The 19,895-nt window shown below is 35.5% G+C and overlaps 1 protein-coding gene across 1 annotated transcript; it reads left to right on the forward strand.

Moving 5' to 3' along the window:
* Nucleotides 1-165: 165 nt before the first annotated feature.
* LOC129919827 (probable helicase with zinc finger domain) lies at nucleotides 166-13,336 on the forward strand. The gene is made up of 7 exons (XM_056000900.1): nucleotides 166-298; nucleotides 3,953-4,039; nucleotides 4,099-4,457; nucleotides 4,527-5,046; nucleotides 5,114-6,906; nucleotides 6,976-9,862; nucleotides 11,898-13,336. Exons 3-7 carry the CDS (start codon nucleotides 4,140-4,142, stop codon nucleotides 12,536-12,538), a joined length of 6,159 nt encoding a protein of 2,052 aa, XP_055856875.1. The 5' UTR covers nucleotides 166-298; nucleotides 3,953-4,039; nucleotides 4,099-4,139; the 3' UTR covers nucleotides 12,539-13,336.
* The last annotated feature ends 6,559 nt before the right edge of the window (nucleotides 13,337-19,895 follow it).

The following is a 19,895-nucleotide window of genomic DNA, read 5'->3' on the forward strand; positions in this document are numbered from 1 at the left end:
TGTCAAGAATAATTCCTATCTTCGTGGAAATGAAACTAACACATATATTTTGTCAGCACTTCGTTACCGACTGTATCCGACTCCACGAACACAGCCCGCTTACAAATATGAAAGTCAAATTGAACCGATTTGTTTTTTTGTCGGCCATTTTTGTCTTCCTTTATAATACAAAAACAACAATGAAGGAAGAAATAGCAAAGAAGTGTTTTTGTCAAATTGTTTGCAATCCACCCGTGAAGCTTACTTGAAAAATGTAAAATGGTGATATTTAGATCATTTATTTAGCCCTAAAATAATGGTGAGTGTTTTTCCAACATCTCCACCTACAACAAACACAAAAAGTTTCCCCGAAAAAACCAAATTTATTCCCTGAAAAATAAAAACTTTGTGATAGAGAAAATTGTGATTGCAAATGACAGCTGTGTGTGGCACAATTGCACAAAATTTACCGATGAATATAGGAATCTGTTGACAGTTCTTCTATCTTCTTGTTGAGTATTTTTAACCTTACTTTGGTTTTGCGAACTTTTTTTTTTAATTTAGTTGCACTTTTCAATAAAACCTACAAAAAAATGTATATCCACGGTTTCCATTTCAAAATAATTTGTGTATGGTTTTGTTTCGAAATAGCTCAATAAAGTTGCATAGCCCAAAGATGGGTTTACCATATTTTCTTATTGAGTATCCATAACTACAATGGCATCTAGATTCCAGACTATATACATTTTGTCATACTTACTAATTCGAAAAAATATATGAAATAAATTGACAACTTAAGTACTTGTCCATTGCATTACGTGCATACACGTACTTTCTTATTACTTGTTTATGATTTACTTATGATGCCATTAGAGCGCTGTATGCGTCAAGGCCGCATTCAATCGGTTCTTCCAGTGGATTGGCTCTGCACTCAGTCGTCTCTTATTTCAAACATAAGTCAATATAGATCGTCTTCAACCATTGGAGATGAGCTACTTCTCTGTCTGGCTTTGAAGACTTGGGTTGTAGGGTCGAGGTCCCAGGCGTTCTCATTGTAAATGTTTATTTAGTATCTTTAATGCCAGGAATATGTGTTAAACAGGTTGTATAGATCGTGGTTTTATTGTTTTCACCAGGAATTTTGCTAACTGTAGATCCAAACCGCCCTAAGGCAAAAAAAAAACGTTATATTGGCTCTTGGAAATAGAGATTTACACTTCAATTGCTTTCTCATTCCAAAAGAAAGGTGAATAGAGTTACGTTAAATTTCTGTACTATTGTCAGTTATCTAGTTTAAAGCCGTAAGCAATAGACCCGTTCCTTTGGAGGTGGTAGTTTACTCATGAGTAGATAATCTAGAAGATGGAAATTGCAATGGTTCGGTGAAAGTGCGTTCCATTGAAAATCACTAGTAAGTAGTACTTTGCCACCTCCCAAAGGAACAAGCTAATGAAACATTGCTTTACCACATCAAAGTTTTACCTCTTGATAGTCACGTTCGGCCAACTCTGTTATATGAAATGACTAGTTATTGCCAGAATGTGCTTTATGAGGATAAGTCGCAGTTTGAATGTTTATATTTCTGAATTTTCCTGGAATCGAATTGAATCGTTTATTTTCAAAACATGATAAGTCCATTTTGAATATTTTTTGTCTCACACATAAAAGAGATGATATTATTTATTCTTACGAATTCAAATCTTAATTAATAGATACTTTATTATTTAAGGATAATATTTTTATTTAAAGTAAAGAAAAAACTGGTTATATACGTACAATATGTTGTCAGAAACTTTTTTTGAGCAACTGTTTTGAAAATAAACGATTCAATTGTAAGATCCAATTGGATTTTCAGTAAGCCACTTCAAACCTTGAAAGCGATGTTCAAAAGATTAGTGGCTTTATAACTTTGGGTATAATTTGCTTTTTTGTGAATCAGGTTCCACTCGTCGGATATCGTTCTGCCTGAACCACGAATCTACACAGCACATTTTGTTCAGTTCTTAAAAGAAAGTATACATTTTCCTCAAAAATAAAAAAATATTAATTGAACAAAAGAAAATCAAGTTAATGTTTAAGAAATATTGATTGAGTTGTTTCTAAACTAAAACATTTGTATCTATTCTTTCTTTAAGTTTTGTAGTAATGTTTAACAGAAGAAAAATATACTTACGAACTTCAAGCAGAAACGGGACGATGTGCTCCTTCGACCATATTTTGCAGATGAGTTCTCCGTACTACCACCAATAGCTGTTTTCTGTCCTTTTGACTTTGAAGTAACTAACCTAATCTAATTTGGGTTCGAAAGTCGGAGCTCATCATGTATAATCAAGTAACTGTAACTGCTTTCTGCTTTAAGCCTAGTACTAGTACGCAGCTGAAGCGAAACGAAATCTTCCATACAAAATTTCGTTAACGAAATCTTGAACGAAATTAAATTTGTTTTTGCTTTTAAAGCTATTTTCTGGTGTTTTTTCTTGATTATTTTTACTTTGCTATAATACCCGACGGTATTTTTTCGTTAACATGTTCGCTGTTGACTTCGGAGACTTCAATTTTTTTCGTTTCGCTTCAGCAGCGTACTAGGCTTTAATGATGACTTCATCACTATTAAAAACCAGATTAAAAGTTGCTTTTCCGAATTTTGTTTTCTTAATCTGCTGCTGGAATAATTTTGTTGATTTCTTCCTGTTCCCTTCGTCTTTAGCACCTGCACTTGCTTCTTGCTTTTGTAAAAGAGTTCGTTAAATTTTTCGTTACAGACAAAATCTTTTTCTTCCTAAGCTTAATACGTGCTGAGCCTCCCATCGCGATGCATTTCTTTTCCCGGCTTATCGGGCTTGTTTAAGGCATTGTGGTTTAAAAAACCAACTCCATCTTCCTGAGAAAGTAATTCTGTTGTCAAAGTCATGGATATGATAGATTCAATTTTCATCTTAATATTATAGCATATTAGCTGTGTTTTTTTATCATTGCTATTGTTTTCTATGGAGTTTGATCATAACAGCATAAGTCAACTTTTTTCGAAAATGAGTTAAGTAAAAAAAATCTATTTTCGTTAGGTATTAACAGCATAACTCTAAGTTAAATAGTTTCAAAGATATTCAATGGTCCTAACCACACTTTTTCTTAAATAATGTTTGATCATAACGGCATAACTCCAACTTGTGCTGTTTTGACCAATCAAAAATTTAAATAAGTGTTTGGTCAAAACAGCACAACTTCGTTTTATTTTTGTTTTTGTTTTTTTATGTAATGACGGAAATGACGGGAAAATATTTTAATCAATTGCTTCGTTTAAAAAAAAAAAAACAAAAGTAAACCGCGATAAGTTCGAAAATTTAAAAAAACACACCTATGGCTATTTGCAGGACTATGCTATAAGTGAATTGTTCAGGAAAGTACAGTTCAGAATCAAGGCCTGTTGATTCGTTTTAAAAATAGATAACAAATGCGTTTATAATACCACCAAAAATGCAGTTGCTCTTGTTTCAAAGATAAGGTTTAGTTTAAAGAGCCAGCTATATTCATCCTCATACAACTGCAGAGACCATATACAAATATTTTGCAGGACGCATTTGACTGTAAATATTTCGTGTGAAGGTTGAGTGGTCATAACCTAAGATTCGCTCACCTCAAATTGCTAATATATTTTTATTGCAAATATAAAGACTGAGGTCTCTAATTGGCTTTGAACAGTTAACAAGTCTTTAGTGGGTAACTCATTTATAGTGGCTTGTTTGTCAGCTTCATCGGTATTTACCAGATCCTCCCATTTAACCAAACCAGAAGAGCATTTTTCATTCTTGTCTGAGATTTCCAGTAAAATTTATAGAATTCTTCTACTTTTAGATTGTTAAATCTTAATTACTTGCAGTTTTTTTTATTTGTCTATTTTTTGTGTCTAAACAAAAGCTATAATCGTTTTGCCAAAATATAATTTTTCTTTTTTATAAAAACATATTTTTTTTAGATAACATATTAAAACCTAAAAAGCCGTCACTTATTTAGCATACAATAGCCCATCGAATACAAAATTTTGGTGGGCAAACTTTGAAATGTAAGTGCAAACTAATCCATTAACGATATTATAACATTAATTGCTCGTTTTCAATTTAGAATACGATTTTCCTTTAAAAAAAATCGTACTTAAAATAAAAATGGCAGAAAAAGAAATGCAGGCGCACGACATGGTGCGTAGGCGTAATTGGTCGCGTGCTATCGCTCTTTACGACCAAATACTTGCCCAAATATCTGGTTCGAATGCTGCCTTAACCAAGTCGCAGAAAGATAGACAAATTGCATGTCTGCTTGGGCGTTGCGAATGTCTACTTGAACTAGCAAAATATGAAAATTGTCTAACAGATGCCCGCAGGGTGCTTACCTTACTAGCTGCTGATCAAAATGACTGTATAGCCAGTGTTTCAAGAACTCGAAGATGGTTGATTCATTCCCTGTGCAAACTCAAAAAATTTACGGTAATAATACAAAAATACAATATTCATTCGTATTTCTAACTTATTTAATTTGCCACCAAAAAACTGCAGGAAGCTGAGCAAATAGCAAAGGAATGGATAAGTGAAATATCAGGTCAGCCCAGCTTTGCGGATATATCCAAAACAATAGAGAGGTACCGAACTATAATACAAATGGTGAGTGGACAAAAGGCCAATCAAAAGATTCCATCATCGCGTTTGGACGATGAGATGTCCATGCTTGACACCAAACTCGATCATTGGGCAACTAACAATTTGCCATTGGACAAGTTCAGCAAACTGCTGAGCAATAAAGGACTTAAAAAGCGCGAAAATAGTAGCCACAATGGAGTCGTCAATAATAGCAGCAGCAGTTGCAGCAGCAATAGCAGCAACAGCGCTGCAGGTTCTCTGAATGCTGCTAGCACAGCCATCATTCAAAAGACCTCAGAAATGCTGGATAATATTAAAATCGAAAACAGTGATGGAACAATTTCATGCTCATATTGTGCGATTTCGTGTTTGAGCAAAAATGAATTGCGTCAACATTGTCAAACAGAAAACCATCAGAATGTTATCATGTCTGACCAAGGTAAATAATTTATATAAATATTTTTTTTTTTAATAATTTATTAATTTGTTGAATTAATTGCTTGAAGGTCGTGATTGGAAGTGGCGACCACCTCCCCGCGGCTTTGCATTGGACACGTACATTTTGTGTGAAAGTTTTTCAGAATCGCAATCATGTCATTACGGAAACCAGTGTGTCGAAGCTCACGGCTTAGAAGAGCTAAATGAATGGAAAGAGAGGTTCGAATATCGCAGAATGCGATTACAAAGAGCCTGCGAAAAGGAGCTCTATGGCAAAAGCTACACAGAGGAAATACTCGAAAAATGGATACAAGCAACTAGTCCGGATCGCATTATGCGTGAAAAGGTCGATGAAGTTGAGGATGTTTGCAACAATGAACTTGTCACAAGCATAAGTTCAAAATCATCGAAACGTGAATGGATTTTCGTAATAAAATCTGCGAAACCATTGAAAGCTGTAGCACTTTTGCAAGATGCACACCGCAATCATTTTGCAATTAAGTCTATCATCTCGGCAGACAGAAAACCTTTTGATCTGAAATCCGACCAGGAATGGGTTGCCGCGTCAACGTTAAGTGATAAAAACATAACTAACTCTGTTACTGATTTCTCGCAACGCTTTGAACAAAAGATAACAATTGAATTCAACACAGATATATATGGTACTTTCCGTCAATCTGTATGCTTTGATTTTGGCTCAGAACCATTATTGGTAAAGCATCTTTGTGTAGATGTTGTTCCAGTTGGCGATGCAGAAAAAATAGAAGAAATCAAAAAGGACATTATTAATTCGTCTTCAGCTAGATGGGATGATTCGAATGCGAATTTAGTCAAATTCGAAACGACAATTGGAACACATCTCAAAACTGAAGCGTTTTTGAGTGATTTAAAGCATGAAAAGGATATGCTTGAGCGTTATCCATGTCCACGAGCCGCTACCTTTACGCTAACACAATCGACAATCGTAGAGAGACGACTTACCCAAAACAACTACAGTTCTCGTATACACGAATTACTCTATGTAGAAGAAATTGCGCGTTACGAACAGATTGCACGCTACAATCTTACTACAAAATTAAAGATAACTTCCAATTACATCTTAACACCAGCTGGAATGGCGACTAGTACAGCGAAGTATTCGTTGTCTGGCGAGCTGTTTGCTCTAATGACATTGGGGAAAGATATTTCAGAAGATACATCGGCAGGACGCTTGATTCTATCGAACTGCTCGAGTGTGCACATTTCGGCACTGCAAAGCAACGAAATTAAAGAAGCGAACAAGAAACGTGACGTCTTTGAGGCAGTCATTGAGGATAAAGGCAAAAATGTAATCTACCTGAAGCTATCGGCCAAGTGTGTAGAGAACATGGGTCTCAAAGCTGATACAGATGCCGAAGTTGATATTCAGTTTCAATTAAATCGCCTTCCCTATTGCGAATGGCACAATGCTGTGGACAAAATAACGGATTTCAAAATAATTTTCCCAGATACAGAAATTGAACCGAATATTCCGTGGACGCCGAAGAAACAATGGTCAGAATCGAGTGATCTTCGGCTTAATGCGAAGCAAAGGGAAGCAGTGAATGCTATAACGACACAATTGGGCGTTAAACTGCCACCAATTCTCTTAATTGGACCATTTGGAACTGGAAAAACGTACACACTTGCACAGGCTATAAAGCAGCTATTAACACAGCCAGAAGCAAAGATTTTAATATGTACGCATTCCAATTCTGCTGCTGATCTCTATATTAAAGAATACCTGCATCCATGGATAGAGAGTGGAATGGAGGAAGCTAAACCTTTGAGAGTGTACTACCACAAACGTTGGGTCGCTACGGTTAACAGTGTTGTTCAGAAGGTAAGATTTTGTTTTCTTTCTTTTCGATCTTCGATTTATCATTTTGATTTTTTGTTTTATTTTCCATAGTACTGCATAACAGATGGAGCAGGCAACTTTAGACGCCCAACCGTGGAAGACATTATGAAACATCGGATTGTTGTTGTCACACTGAGTATATCGATGGAGCTTTCAACATTGGGCCTACCCAAAGGCTACTTTACGCATATATTTCTTGATGAAGCTGCTCAAGCCATGGAATGCGAAGCAATTATGCCCCTAGCATTGGCTAATGAAAGTACGCGTATTGTTTTAGCTGGAGATCATATGCAAATGAGTCCGGAACTCTTTTCGAATTTTGCGAAAGAACGTAAGCTTCATATTTCTCTGCTAGAACGTTTGTACGATCATTATCCGTCGAATTTTCCTTGTAAAATCTTGCTCTGTGAAAACTACAGAGCTCACGAAGCCATTATCAAGTTTACATCAGAGCTTTTCTACGAACAAAAACTTATAGCATCTGGCAAGCAACCTCGTCATGATCGATTCTACCCGTTAACATTCTTTACAACTAGAGGTGAAGACGTTCAAGATAAAAATTCAACAGCTTTTTACAACAACTCGGAGGTGTATGAGGTAGTTGAGCGTGTGTGCGAATTGCGAAAAAAATGGCCAAGTTCTTGGGGAAAGATGAATGATGCTAGCATTGGCATCATGACTCCATATGCTGATCAGGTTTTTCGAATAAGATCAGAGCTTCGTAAGCGGCGGATGGGTGGAATATCAGTAGAGCGAGTGCTAAATGTACAGGGCAAGCAATTTCGGGCAATATTTTTGTCTACAGTTCGAACTCGCCGCACTTGCATGCCCAATAGCAGTTCTTCTAGCTCATCAGTGAGTGACGATGCCGATTATGGCTTTCTGAGTAATTCGAAATTGCTTAATACTGCTATTACACGAGCACAAAGTCTTGTAGCCGTAGTAGGAGATCCAGTGGCTTTGTGCTCGATAGGTCGATGTCGTAAGGTGTGGGAACGATTCATTGAAATATGCAATGAAAATAAATCCCTCTTCGGAATAACATGGTCGTATTTGCGTTCACAGCTCGATGGGGTTGAATTAAAGCGCAGTTATGTACTTAATCCTCTAGCTCCTGAATTTATACCGCGTGCTCTGCAACCGGAAGCCTATTTGCGCGACCAGACAGCAATGTATTTACTAGGTGCCAGTAACCAGCATAGCATAGCCGGCGCACATCATCAACCAAATAATCAAATTCCTTCCATGTACGGTAATTTAGGTGGTCCCTATGCTATGTTGAACCAATCTCAGATGGCTCAAGTTGCAAAATCTGCACACCACAACCAGTTTCATCATGGCAACATTCCTATGCGACCAATAGGTCCACCGCAACACAATCCAACGTTTAGCATGCAAGCCCAAAATCGGCCACCAACGCACATACCACAGTCACAACAACAATTTCCCCCTTACATGATTTGGCCCCAACAACAACCGCCGCAACAACAACAATCAAATGCTAACATCCCCAACCAAATGATGCGACCAACCTATCCGGGGCAGCAGCCCCCCATTCAGCCACCTCAAAATCAGAATCCGAATGCTAGTTTGTGGGGACCACCGCCACAAAACAATCCGTGGGGAGTAATTCCGAAATCAGGTATACCGAACCCTAACCATCGGCCCCCAAACCAAATGCCAAACTCTGTTTTGCCGCAACAAAATTCGTCTCATAATATCACAATGCCTAGTGCACCACGCAGTCAACAAGGTGTTCAATCACTTCCCCAGCATCAGCTGCCAAACGCTGGACCATTAGCAGTTCAAAATCAGTCGCAAAATCAAATTCGTGGACAAAATGCTGACATAGGCTTTATAAAGAAGTCCATGTATCAGCATCCCAATCCGGCTGCCAACATTGGTTACAACAACCCAATAAACCAGCCGATTCTGCTGAATAATCGATTGAACAACTCATATTCCAATGGACCCATCAGTCCCGCAACTGGGGGTCCCGGTCTTGAGCCGTTCGTTAGACCAGGTCCGAATGTCCCTCTTAATTTGCACCATCAGAATAGTCTGATCGCCGCTAATAACAGTGGCGGTCATAAGGAGAAAGACTTTCAGTTCTTAAACAACGTACATATTCCCGTCAATATTGGTGGATCTCTATTCCAAGCACCGCCCACAGTTTCGGCTGTGCAAAATCCAACAAGTCATATGCCAACTTTTCAGGAATACAGTTCTCTTCTGCCGCCCAATATGACTATCTACGAAATGGCTTTTGAGCCAAAGGAATCCCAATACAAGTGGTATCTAAAGCTTCTCGAAATTCATGGTCAAGAGTCGGCGAACAAATTCACTGAAATTCTGCGACAGGCAATGGGGATAATGCATAACTCAAAACCCAACAGTGTTCCATCTCTTCAAACAAACCAACAACAGCAACAACAACAATTGTCCATGCAGATATCACAGAATCAACAACATCAACACCATCACCAGCAGCAGCAACAACAACAACAGCAACAACCACAACAGCAGCAACACTCAGTTTCTATGCCTAGATCTGCAGGTGGATTCGCAGGACCACCAGCAAATGTCATGTTATCCAATCGTGGTGGCACACCGCCATCATCAACTGAGCCTTCGATGAATTTCAATCAACAAATCGATATGGTATTCAATTCATTAATGAATGGCAACGATATAAGCCAACCGATTCTTCGAGAAATATTGGGAATGGTTGGAAATGCTGGTGGTGGTGGTAATGGAGGGGGTGTGAACAATAGTGGAAACTCTAACATTGCGCCTAGTGGAAATATCAATCCAGTTAATATTCAGCAGCCCAGTGTTAATATGATTGGAAAAGAATTTCCTTTAGCTCTGCAACAACAAAAGACAGCTCCCTCACCACTTTTTCCAAATCAACAAAATGTCATGGCTGGAAACAATGGTAAGATGTTTTTATAGGTGCAGGGTCTTAAGTTCAAATGCAATGAGGTTTTCGGTTCAAATTGTAATTGGTATGGGAGGAAAATTGAAAATTGGTTAAAGCCCATATAGTAGAGTAACTAAAGCAAATTATTAGGGAACCCGGCCGAACAGCTCTGATTTTGACGATTTTTTTTTTCAAACGTAGGTAATTAAAAATACTTTAGTCTATAGATTAAAAATTGCCGGTGTTGCCGTAAATTTTTTTTTGCTTAAATTTCATAAAACAAATGATAGCAAAAGATTCTCTAGGTAATTTAAGGAAAATATATAAAAGGCAGTAAGGGACAATCTTCCATCGTTTAATCGATAAATGCAATTTTCTAACATTCTGACCTCAAACACAAAAAAAATATTTTGAAAACAACGGCAACACCTACAATATTTTAAAATACATTTTTAAAAAGCCAGAAGCTCATTCTTATCTCTTAAATTTAAATCCACTAAATTTAATCAAGACTTTTTGAAAAAATGGTCCTCAAACTCAGAATTGAAAAAAAAATGTTATTAGAAAAATTTAAAATGACTTTTTTACAAACTTTTTCTAATAAAATATGAATTTATTTAAGAAAAATTTTTGGCCATAAATATTATCAGTTGAATTTCGAAGCAAAAAAGATAAAATATATCACACTTTTGAAAAAAAAAAAAATGAAAAAATACTTCAATTTCAATGATTTTTTTTGATTAAAACTGAATTTTTGCATTGAAATAATTAATTTTCTCAAAGACTGTGGTAAATAGGACTTTAAATTTTTGCTATTTAACTTTCAAGAGTAAGGGTTATTAAATGAATAAAAAATAATTTTATGTTTAGATGTTGAACTTTAAAAAAAAAATAAGTTACATTTTTTTTCAAAACTTTTATTAAAAAAAGTTCTTCGAAAATGAAATACTTTTTAATTTTTTTCATAAACCGTAATACATATTGACATTTCCTTTTATAATTTGAAATCATAATAAATGCGGCCAAAAAAATTTGAAAATAAATGCATTTTATATTACGACCAAGTTTAAAAACGACATGTTAAAATTTTTTCAATAATTTTTTTTTCAAAAATCTGAGTTCAATTACCATTCTTTCAAAAGCCGTTCATTCAATTAACTTAATTTTAATTTTACATATATGACTAAGCTTCTAGCTTTTAAAAAATGTATATTTGAATATTGTAGGTGTTGCCGTTGTGTTCAAATATTTTTTTTTTTGTGTTTGAAGTCAATTAATAAGAAAATTGCATCTATCGCTTGAACTATGGAAGATTGTCCCTCACTCCCAAAAATTTGTTTTCCTTGAATTTCCTAGACAATCGTTTGGCATCAATTAATTTATGAAATTTAAGAAAAAATTTTGAAAAAAATTTGTTTTTGTTCGTAAATTATACTTGGACAAATACTTTTTTGAAGGTACAAGCGATCTAACTAATACTTACATCTTCATCTTTCATTAATGAAGAAGTTCGTTTCGAAATCATGGTATCACAAACACACCAATAAGTGGTCTAAGTGTGTCAGTCGTTTTCCTGAGAGCCATTTTTTACCTAACCTAACCTATAGTCACAAAACCCTCTAACTTATGACTCTTCACATAAGTTGTAGTTCTAAATATTTTTTCCACCACTTCCTTTGATCGTCCTTGATGCAACTGTGTACATTTAGGTAGTATTATTTGTTTAAATTAGTCATCGCAATCGTCCTTGATCCAACTGTGTACAATTTAGTAGTATTATTTGTTTAAGTTCGTCATCACAAAAACGCATAACCACTACACTTTATTAAAGGGTTGGAATTGGTTTTGTTCCATGTGATGTTATTAGCAAAATGGCGTTTGTATTGCCGTTGACACAAATATTTAGGTGTCGTTTTCGTATTGTTATATTATTTTTTTATTTACAATTTCGTACAATTGAATTTTTGTGTGTGAACTCTGTGAACTTTTGACCCTGCACCATTTTCATAATTCTGTATTATTGCACTTAAAAAATAATTTGTACATTTAGATTTTTTGTTGGGAAATGATCTCCCTGGCACATCAACACCACGAGTTGAGTCTGTGCCTTTGTACCGTCGGCAAGTTATGAACAATGGAAACTCCAGCTATCACGGTTCGAATTCGTCCTCGTCAACTGCTCACTCTATTGCATCATCGACTCCCGACAATCTTTTGGACAGTGGCATCGGCAGCAGTAATCAAATTCACTCCTCCGGCAATCTTATTGACACTATCTTCAACATCTCTTCAACTAACGACTTGTCAGTTACGGCTGCCGCCTATCAAAATAGTTCATTTCAAAAGTTATTCTACAATAACTTTCCATTAAAACTAAATGATTTAGATATGAGAAATGAACGAGCGATACCTCAACAACCACGGCAGCATCATATCTCAGTAATGCATCCCCAACAGCAGCAACAACAACAACAGCAGCAGCAAGTCCAAATGCAAATGCATAATCATGGAGAGCCACGTAACACAACGTATGCAGCTGTCCTGAGTCAAGGGAATGTCGTTCCAAACTCGCAGCTTCATCAACTCCATCATTCGTCCCAAGGACATGTAGTAAGCGACGAGAAGGATCCATTTGCTGCAATCAGAGAGCTTGGTCAAGGCACCAATGGCTTCTATAATTATTTTCAATAGAAATTATTTTAAATAAATAAAACTTATTATCATAATACTAGGCTTACACTTAGTTAAACTCTTAAGATTAAAAAAATTAAAACAAAAAAAAACCAGTCTGGTTAAAAAAAATTCAAAAAAAAAATTAATAAAACAAAAAAAAATTAACAACAAAAAAAAAATATTGTGAATATTTTAAAAACTAATAATCATTATGAAATAGTTTATTTGCATTTCGCTTATGTTTTTATCAGTTAAAAAAAAATTACATACATACACACTTTAAGAATATAGTTCATAGAAAGTGATTTAAAATCATAAATTGGCATAACAACATAATATTATGTACTTCAGATAAATGTAGTTATAATTTGATTAAATAAAAATTTAAATAGTTTGTAAAAAAAACGAACATTAAAATATTTATATATGTATGTAGAATTTTAAGTACAAGCAAGACCCTAAAACATGCAAGAATATATATTTAACATCAAAATATTTGTATTCACAAGGAAAAATAACAAAACAAAATAAAACAACAGAAATGAAAAGAAAGATCAACACAAAAACAACACAAATTATTAAAAGAAAAAATTATTATTATTGGATATGCGCACTTCAATTTGTTGACATTTTTGTATTTAATAGAACTGATTGCATATTGAAAATGTATACCGATGAAAACAGTAAAAGTAGCAAAACCAGAATCATGTTTCAGTTTCAAGATTATTACACAAAAAAAAAATTAAAAAAAAAACGTGGATAAATATTTTTAGGTAAGATGATGAAAATACAACATTTCTAAATGTAAAAAGATATATTTAAATATATTTAACCTACATAGAGAATTGCAATGTTTATTCTTTCATTTGTTTTCCAATGTGTAGTGTGAAAAAGAAAGAAAAGGTAATGTGAAAAACTAGCTATCGAGTTTTTGACGGAATATATTTAAAATTCTATCAAAGGCAATCTACACAAGGATATCAGCTCAAAATAACGGCCTGAAATGTGGCAGTAAATGGCTAGGAAATCGAAAGAACCATTTTTCAAAAAACTAAACGGCTGTCAACGATTTGACTGATCTGTGGGGTTTAGGCGGAGAAAATCTAGCATCAATCAAATTTGCACATAGTCAGATAGATTTGAAAAAAAAACAACATCAAATCTATACCACCTTCTTATCGATTTTAATGTCATCTTGCTTCTAAGCATCTTTAAATTCTAACTCTCCCAAACGACTTATTCAATTTTAGCGAAATTTTTAGTTTTATGAGAGTCATTAAAAATCAATTTTTGGTAAAAGCGAGATTTATTTTGAATTTTTGGTTTAAGATGTTGATTGATAACACTTCCCAACACACAAACATTTTCCAGACCGTTGTTTATCATTTCTTACTAAATGGAGGGTGCCGATTCCGAAAATAACATTAGTTTTTTTCTAGCAGCTCTAGTTTTTAATTATTCATACATGAAAAAACATACAAAATTAATAAATTTTTTTGTTATTTAAAAAAAATTGTTTTATATTTTTATTTTACTTACTGATCCGAAATACATTACATTTGAAATAATTTTTTCCAGCAAAACTTTAAAAACCATGTGATAAGAAAAACAAAAAAAAAAATAGTATGAAATTACCCCTAAAACGTGAAAAATTAAAATATCTAAAAAAATTAGAGCTCCTAGAAAGGAACCAGTGTGATTTTTAGGCTTAGTGAACCCAAATGCATTATGTTCGATAAAAAAATTTCTGGAAAATGTTAACATACAGTTAAAATAAGCATAACTTTAAAAATAGTAGGAAACTACCCCCAAAATGTGTAAAAATAAAATATTTCAAAAAATAGAGCTCCTAGAAATAAATGAATGTGATTGTTAGGCTTACTGACCGCAAATACATTTAAATTTTAATTAACTTTAATATACATTTTTCTGGAAAATTTTAATAAACCCCCAAAATAAGGAAAAGTTAGAAATTAGCATGAACACTCCCCCAAATATGAAAAATTAAATATTATCAAAAACTAGAGGTGCTAGAAAGAAACCAATATATGATTTTTGATCTGACAAATCCATGTAACTGTGACAACAAGAAAAAACAACATAAAACAGTTTTTACAACTTTTCAGGAGAGCGTTTTGAAAGTTTGGCTTCCCATTACAAATGAATAGGCGTGTTTATTATCAAAGCTATCCGCAGTAGGATTTCCCAAACATCAACACTTAACAAAAAAGAGAAAGGAAAATGTAAACTTATACACATCGTCAAAATTCTATGCCAAACTTGGTTTAGCTTCTATTCCTATCGGCAGCTGCATGTTGTTTTTGTAATGCATGTAAGCGCCAACTTCAGATACGGATAGCAATGCCAAAAAAACACAGCTAATGCTAATGTCATTTTTCTTTTACCTGTAATTCATAAATCGCTTAAGATAAAAATACGCAAAAATATTGTAACGATGAATTACCGAACTACTTTTAAGATAAAAGTCTGAACACACTACCTGCTACAGTAAAGGTAGAAATGTGAACGGACCTTTAGTAATTAAGAAACTACCCTCTGAACGCATCCAAAGAAATTCCCTCGACTGCTGAATATCCCAAAATATCCCACTGGACTGGAAGTATGAAGCGCCCCTCTTGGAAAGGAAGCTTCGAGAAGCAAAGACGAGAACCTTCGAAGACATTCTCGAATTCCGAATTTCAGGTATAAAAGGGCAGCGTGGACACCGACCGGAGACAATTTAATCTTGAAAGTGAAAGAGTACAGTACAAAGTGAAATAAAGTGTTGCGAATTGTTAGTAGTAAATAAAGTGATTTAAAAGTGTGTTTGTTTGAGCGAATAATAAAAGTAAATTGAGTTGAAATAAAGTGTGTTCTTATTTGAACGGAAATATAAGTGGAAATTAAATAAGTTTTATTGTGAACCCGGAATAAAACGTTACATTGGTGTCAGAAAAGTGGAATAAAACTTATTTATTTGTGCGAATCAGATAATTTCGCGAATAAAATAAAAAGTGCGCGTGTGTTTTAACAATAAACAAAGTGTAAAACATTTTGAAATAAGTAAAAGTGCTCGCGTTTTGAAAAGTTAAAATGGGTAAGACATTAAATCAGTTAAGTTTGACTGAGCTGAAGGCGGAATTAACTAAACGAGGTCTTCCTACTGCTGGATCGAAAAATGACCTCATTATTCGCCTGCAGGATTATTTAACCCAGAAAAGCGAAGATTTGGATACATTTCAATTCGAAGTAGAAATGGTAGAAGAACGAGTAAGTACTAGTTCCGATATGTCATCCATGATGGCTGTTCTCCTTGCAAAATTTGAAGAACAGAAAAGTTAAATGGAACAGCAACGTAAAGAACAAAAGGATGAACAGAAGAATCTTCTCGAACAAATAGAGAAACAACGTACCGAGCAAAGGAGTGAACAACAGAGTGTTCTCGAACAAATGGAAAAACAACGTACCGAGCAAAAGAGCGAACAACAGAATCTTCTCGAAAAAATGGAGAAACAAGGCAATGAGCAAAAGAACCTTCTTGAAGAACAGAAAAACCTCTTAGAGGGAAAACTTGCTGATTTCGAGAAAAAGTTCACTGCTCTTGACGAACGTGTCGAAGAAAAGCTGTTGGCGATGGACACAAAGTTCAAAGATAAATTCCAAGACATGGCTAAAGAGTTGGACAAGGTTCGAAAAAATAAGGCCCGAGAAAGTTCTGGTGAGTATTCAAAGAAGAAGGAAATGCATCCACCAACCTTTGATGGACAAAGTTCTTGGTCGATCTACAAGAAACAGTTTGAGGCAGCTGCCACAACAAATGGCTGGGATGACGAAGACAAATGTATAGCGCTGACTCTTGCTCTTAGAGGTCCTGCTGCTGAGTTGTTACAAACTTTACCACCAGAAAAGAATGGTAACTTTAACGCTCTTGTCCAGGTCATTGAAAAACGCTTTGGAGATGGCCATATGCAGGAGGTCTTCCGCGTCCAACTCAATACAAGAATCCAGAAAAGAGGAGAAACTCTGCAACAACTCCAAGCTGATATTGAAAGGTTAGCTCATCTGGCATATCCGACAGCAGGAGACGACATTATCAATCAGTTTGCGACAGAAGCCTTTGTACGTGCTGTATCTGATATAAATCTTCAGCGAGCAATTCGAACAGCTGGAAAACGTTCCCTTCCTGAAGCATTAGCGTTTGCACTGACTATGGAAGCAGCAGAACAGGCTTCTCAAGGCGTTCATCGGGTAAGAGAAGTTGCAGTGGAAGAATGCTCTTGTCAAAAACTCGCATTCCAAAGAAACCAGCGGGACGGAGCTGCTCGATGCTGGAACTGTAACAAGACCGGACATCTCCAGCGGCAGTGCAGATTGCCACCAAGAAGAACTGCTTGCCAACACTGTGGAAACAGGAATATTGCCAAACAACAGGTAAGCGATACAACTAACACTCATGCTCATCTTGAATTCCCATTCGGGAAACGAGTAAGAACCACCTTCGAGGGGCAGAAGCTGGTTTCTGGTATCGATGGCCCCAGAACCACAATTCAAGTCTCACAGACTAAACGAGACAACAAAAGTCTGACAGTGGAGGCGACCATAAACAACAAACAACACGTGGCTACAATTGACACCGGTGCCACCGCCTCCATTGTACGAAGAGACTTGGTGAAGATGACATGGCTACATAACACCAACAGCTACCGTCTGAAGACCGCCACAGGAGAAGCAGCAAGGGTGTACGGTGAAGTTCGTCTTACGATCCGTATGGCAGAACTAGAGTTTTCGCATGTGTTTTTGGTGGCAGATATATGTGACGAGTGCATCATTGGAATCGACTTCATGAAGGAGCATGGAATCATTTTGGATATAGGTAATCAAGCCCTGAAATACAGAAATGTAGAGATTCCAATGGTCTATGGCACTGAAAACTCGACAACAATTAGAACTGTCATCAAAGAAGACATGTGTCTGCCTCCTTCTTCAGAAGTTTTTGTGTGGACCAAGTTAAAGGGGAACTTTGGAAGCCATCGATACCTCATGGTTGAACCAGAAGTTGAGCAAAGTTCCGAAAACATCATCATCGGGAAGACTCTTGTGGCACCAAAGAACAACATGGTACCTGTACGGATACTTAACATCAAACCGTACCCAATCAAGCTTAAGAAAGGAGAAGTTGTTGGGCAATGTGAATCTGTGGCCGCAATAACTAAGATCAACGAGGTGGATACACAGATGACTATGAACTCGGAGAAACTAAAGAAACAAATTCTCAATTCAGACAACTTGAGTCAACATCAGCTTAATGTTGCGGGAAGGCTTCTTCACGAATATGCTGATATCTTCTCTTCCCCCAGCGGGCAGTACGGCCGAACACAACTGGTGCAGCATCGAATCGATACAGGAGATGCTAGGCCGATTCGTCAACCAGCAAGACGTCTTCCCTTGGCCAAACAAGGTGAAGTCGAAGAAATGATATCGACAATGAAGAAAGATGGGCTGATCGAAAACTCCAAAAGCCCTTGGGCATCACCGGTACACGGAGAAAAATGAATCTAGTATTTTATACTCCATATGACTAGTAAGGAAATTAAAGTAAAAAGCCCTAGATTTTAAGTAAAATTTACCTTACGTATTGAACATTTCTTGGTTCCGTAAAGTAATTTGTACAAGAAAATTATGGTGAACAAAATAAAGTAGTATATACCTTACGAGTAGCAATATTTTCTTTACGTAGAGTAAAATAAACCTTCATCCAAAAAAGTGTATGACTCTTTTCACTTTAAGATTCTAGTAAAACATATTTTACAAATTTAACTATTCTGTGAATAAGTTTTACCTTACACTAAGGTAATAATATTACCTAATTCTAGGAATTTTCCCCTATACATAGTAATAACTCTGCCATTTTGTCTTCCATGTGTTTTGGAAATTTTTTTTTTTGTCAAAGCTTTTAGGTGTCCGGGTGCGGAATAATTAATAAAGAAATAAAATCTGTGTTTTTCTTTTGGAAGTGAAATGTTTTCATTACTTTTTGTGTTCCTTAATGCGTTGTTATTGGCTCCGTAATTACGGATAGCATATTTTTTTCGTGTTAGAATAATATATAGGTATCCATATGAATTAACATCATTCAATCTAATTAATTCATGAAGAATTAGATAAAAATTGGATCAAATAAAGTCAATTCCATTTTTATTGATGATGGTGATATTTTCCTAAATAAAATTGTTTGTTTGCACCTTACAAAATTATAATAAACTAGGTAATTTATGTAATTATTGGAAAACATAACAGGGTCATACGTTACTTACTTCTAAATAGCTTTGAGGATTAAGTACGTGTTACCTAGTTATGCTTTTCAATAATTACAAAATTCAACTTTTTTATTTTAATTTTTGTAAGATAAATGCATACAATTTTATTTAGAAAAATGTCATCAATAAAAATGAAATTGACTTTATTTGATCCAATCTGGAACTAAATTATATACCTTCCATAGAGAAGTTCAATTTACTTTAAAAATCAGTATTTTCAGCCTTATAGTAAGGTAAAATATGTACCTAACTTTCTAGTAATTTCTATTAGAAAGTCATACAAAAAAAGGCTTTACTGTAAAGTTAATCCTAAGCTATAAATTTACTAGAAAAGTAAGGTGAATTCCATTTTATTGGGGAGTCATCCCTATTTAAACTTTACATTAAAGTTAAATATACCCAGAAATAAGGTAGTTCATACCTTATTTTTTCTCCGTGTAGTTCTCGTCAAAAAGAAAGATGGAAGCACTCGATTTTGTGTCGACTACCGCAGGCTGAATGATGTGACGAAGAAAGACAGCTACCCACTGCCAAGAATCAGCGATACTCTAGATGCAATGGAAGGAGCACAATGGTTTTCGACTTTGGACTTGAAGAGTGGCTACTGGCAGGTAGAAATCCATCCAGAAGATCGGGAAAAGACAGCTTTCTCCACAGGAAATGGTCTGTGGCAGTTTGGGCTATGTAATGCCCCAGCTACTTTTGAGCGCTTGATAGAGTGCGTTTTGAATGGATTAACCTGGAAATCTTGCCTAGTCTATTTGGATGATGTCATTGTTTACGGAAAAACATTTGATGACCATTGTGAAAACCTAAAGGCTGTATTCCAGAGGCTACGAGAAGCACATCTTAAGTTGAATCCAAAGAAATGTGCACTTTTCAAGACCGAGGTTAAATATTTGGGGCATATCATCTCATCCCAAGGAGTGAAGACTGATCCTGAAAAAGTTGACACTGTAAAGAACTGGCTTGTCCCCAACTGGACAAGCATCAACTTCGGAGTTTCCTCGGTCTGGCAACGTACTATCGACGATTTGTGAAGGATTTTGCGAGAATCG

Source organism: Episyrphus balteatus, chromosome 4 (genome assembly GCF_945859705.1).
Source record: "Episyrphus balteatus chromosome 4, idEpiBalt1.1, whole genome shotgun sequence".
Taxonomy (NCBI): domain Eukaryota; kingdom Metazoa; phylum Arthropoda; class Insecta; order Diptera; family Syrphidae; genus Episyrphus; species Episyrphus balteatus.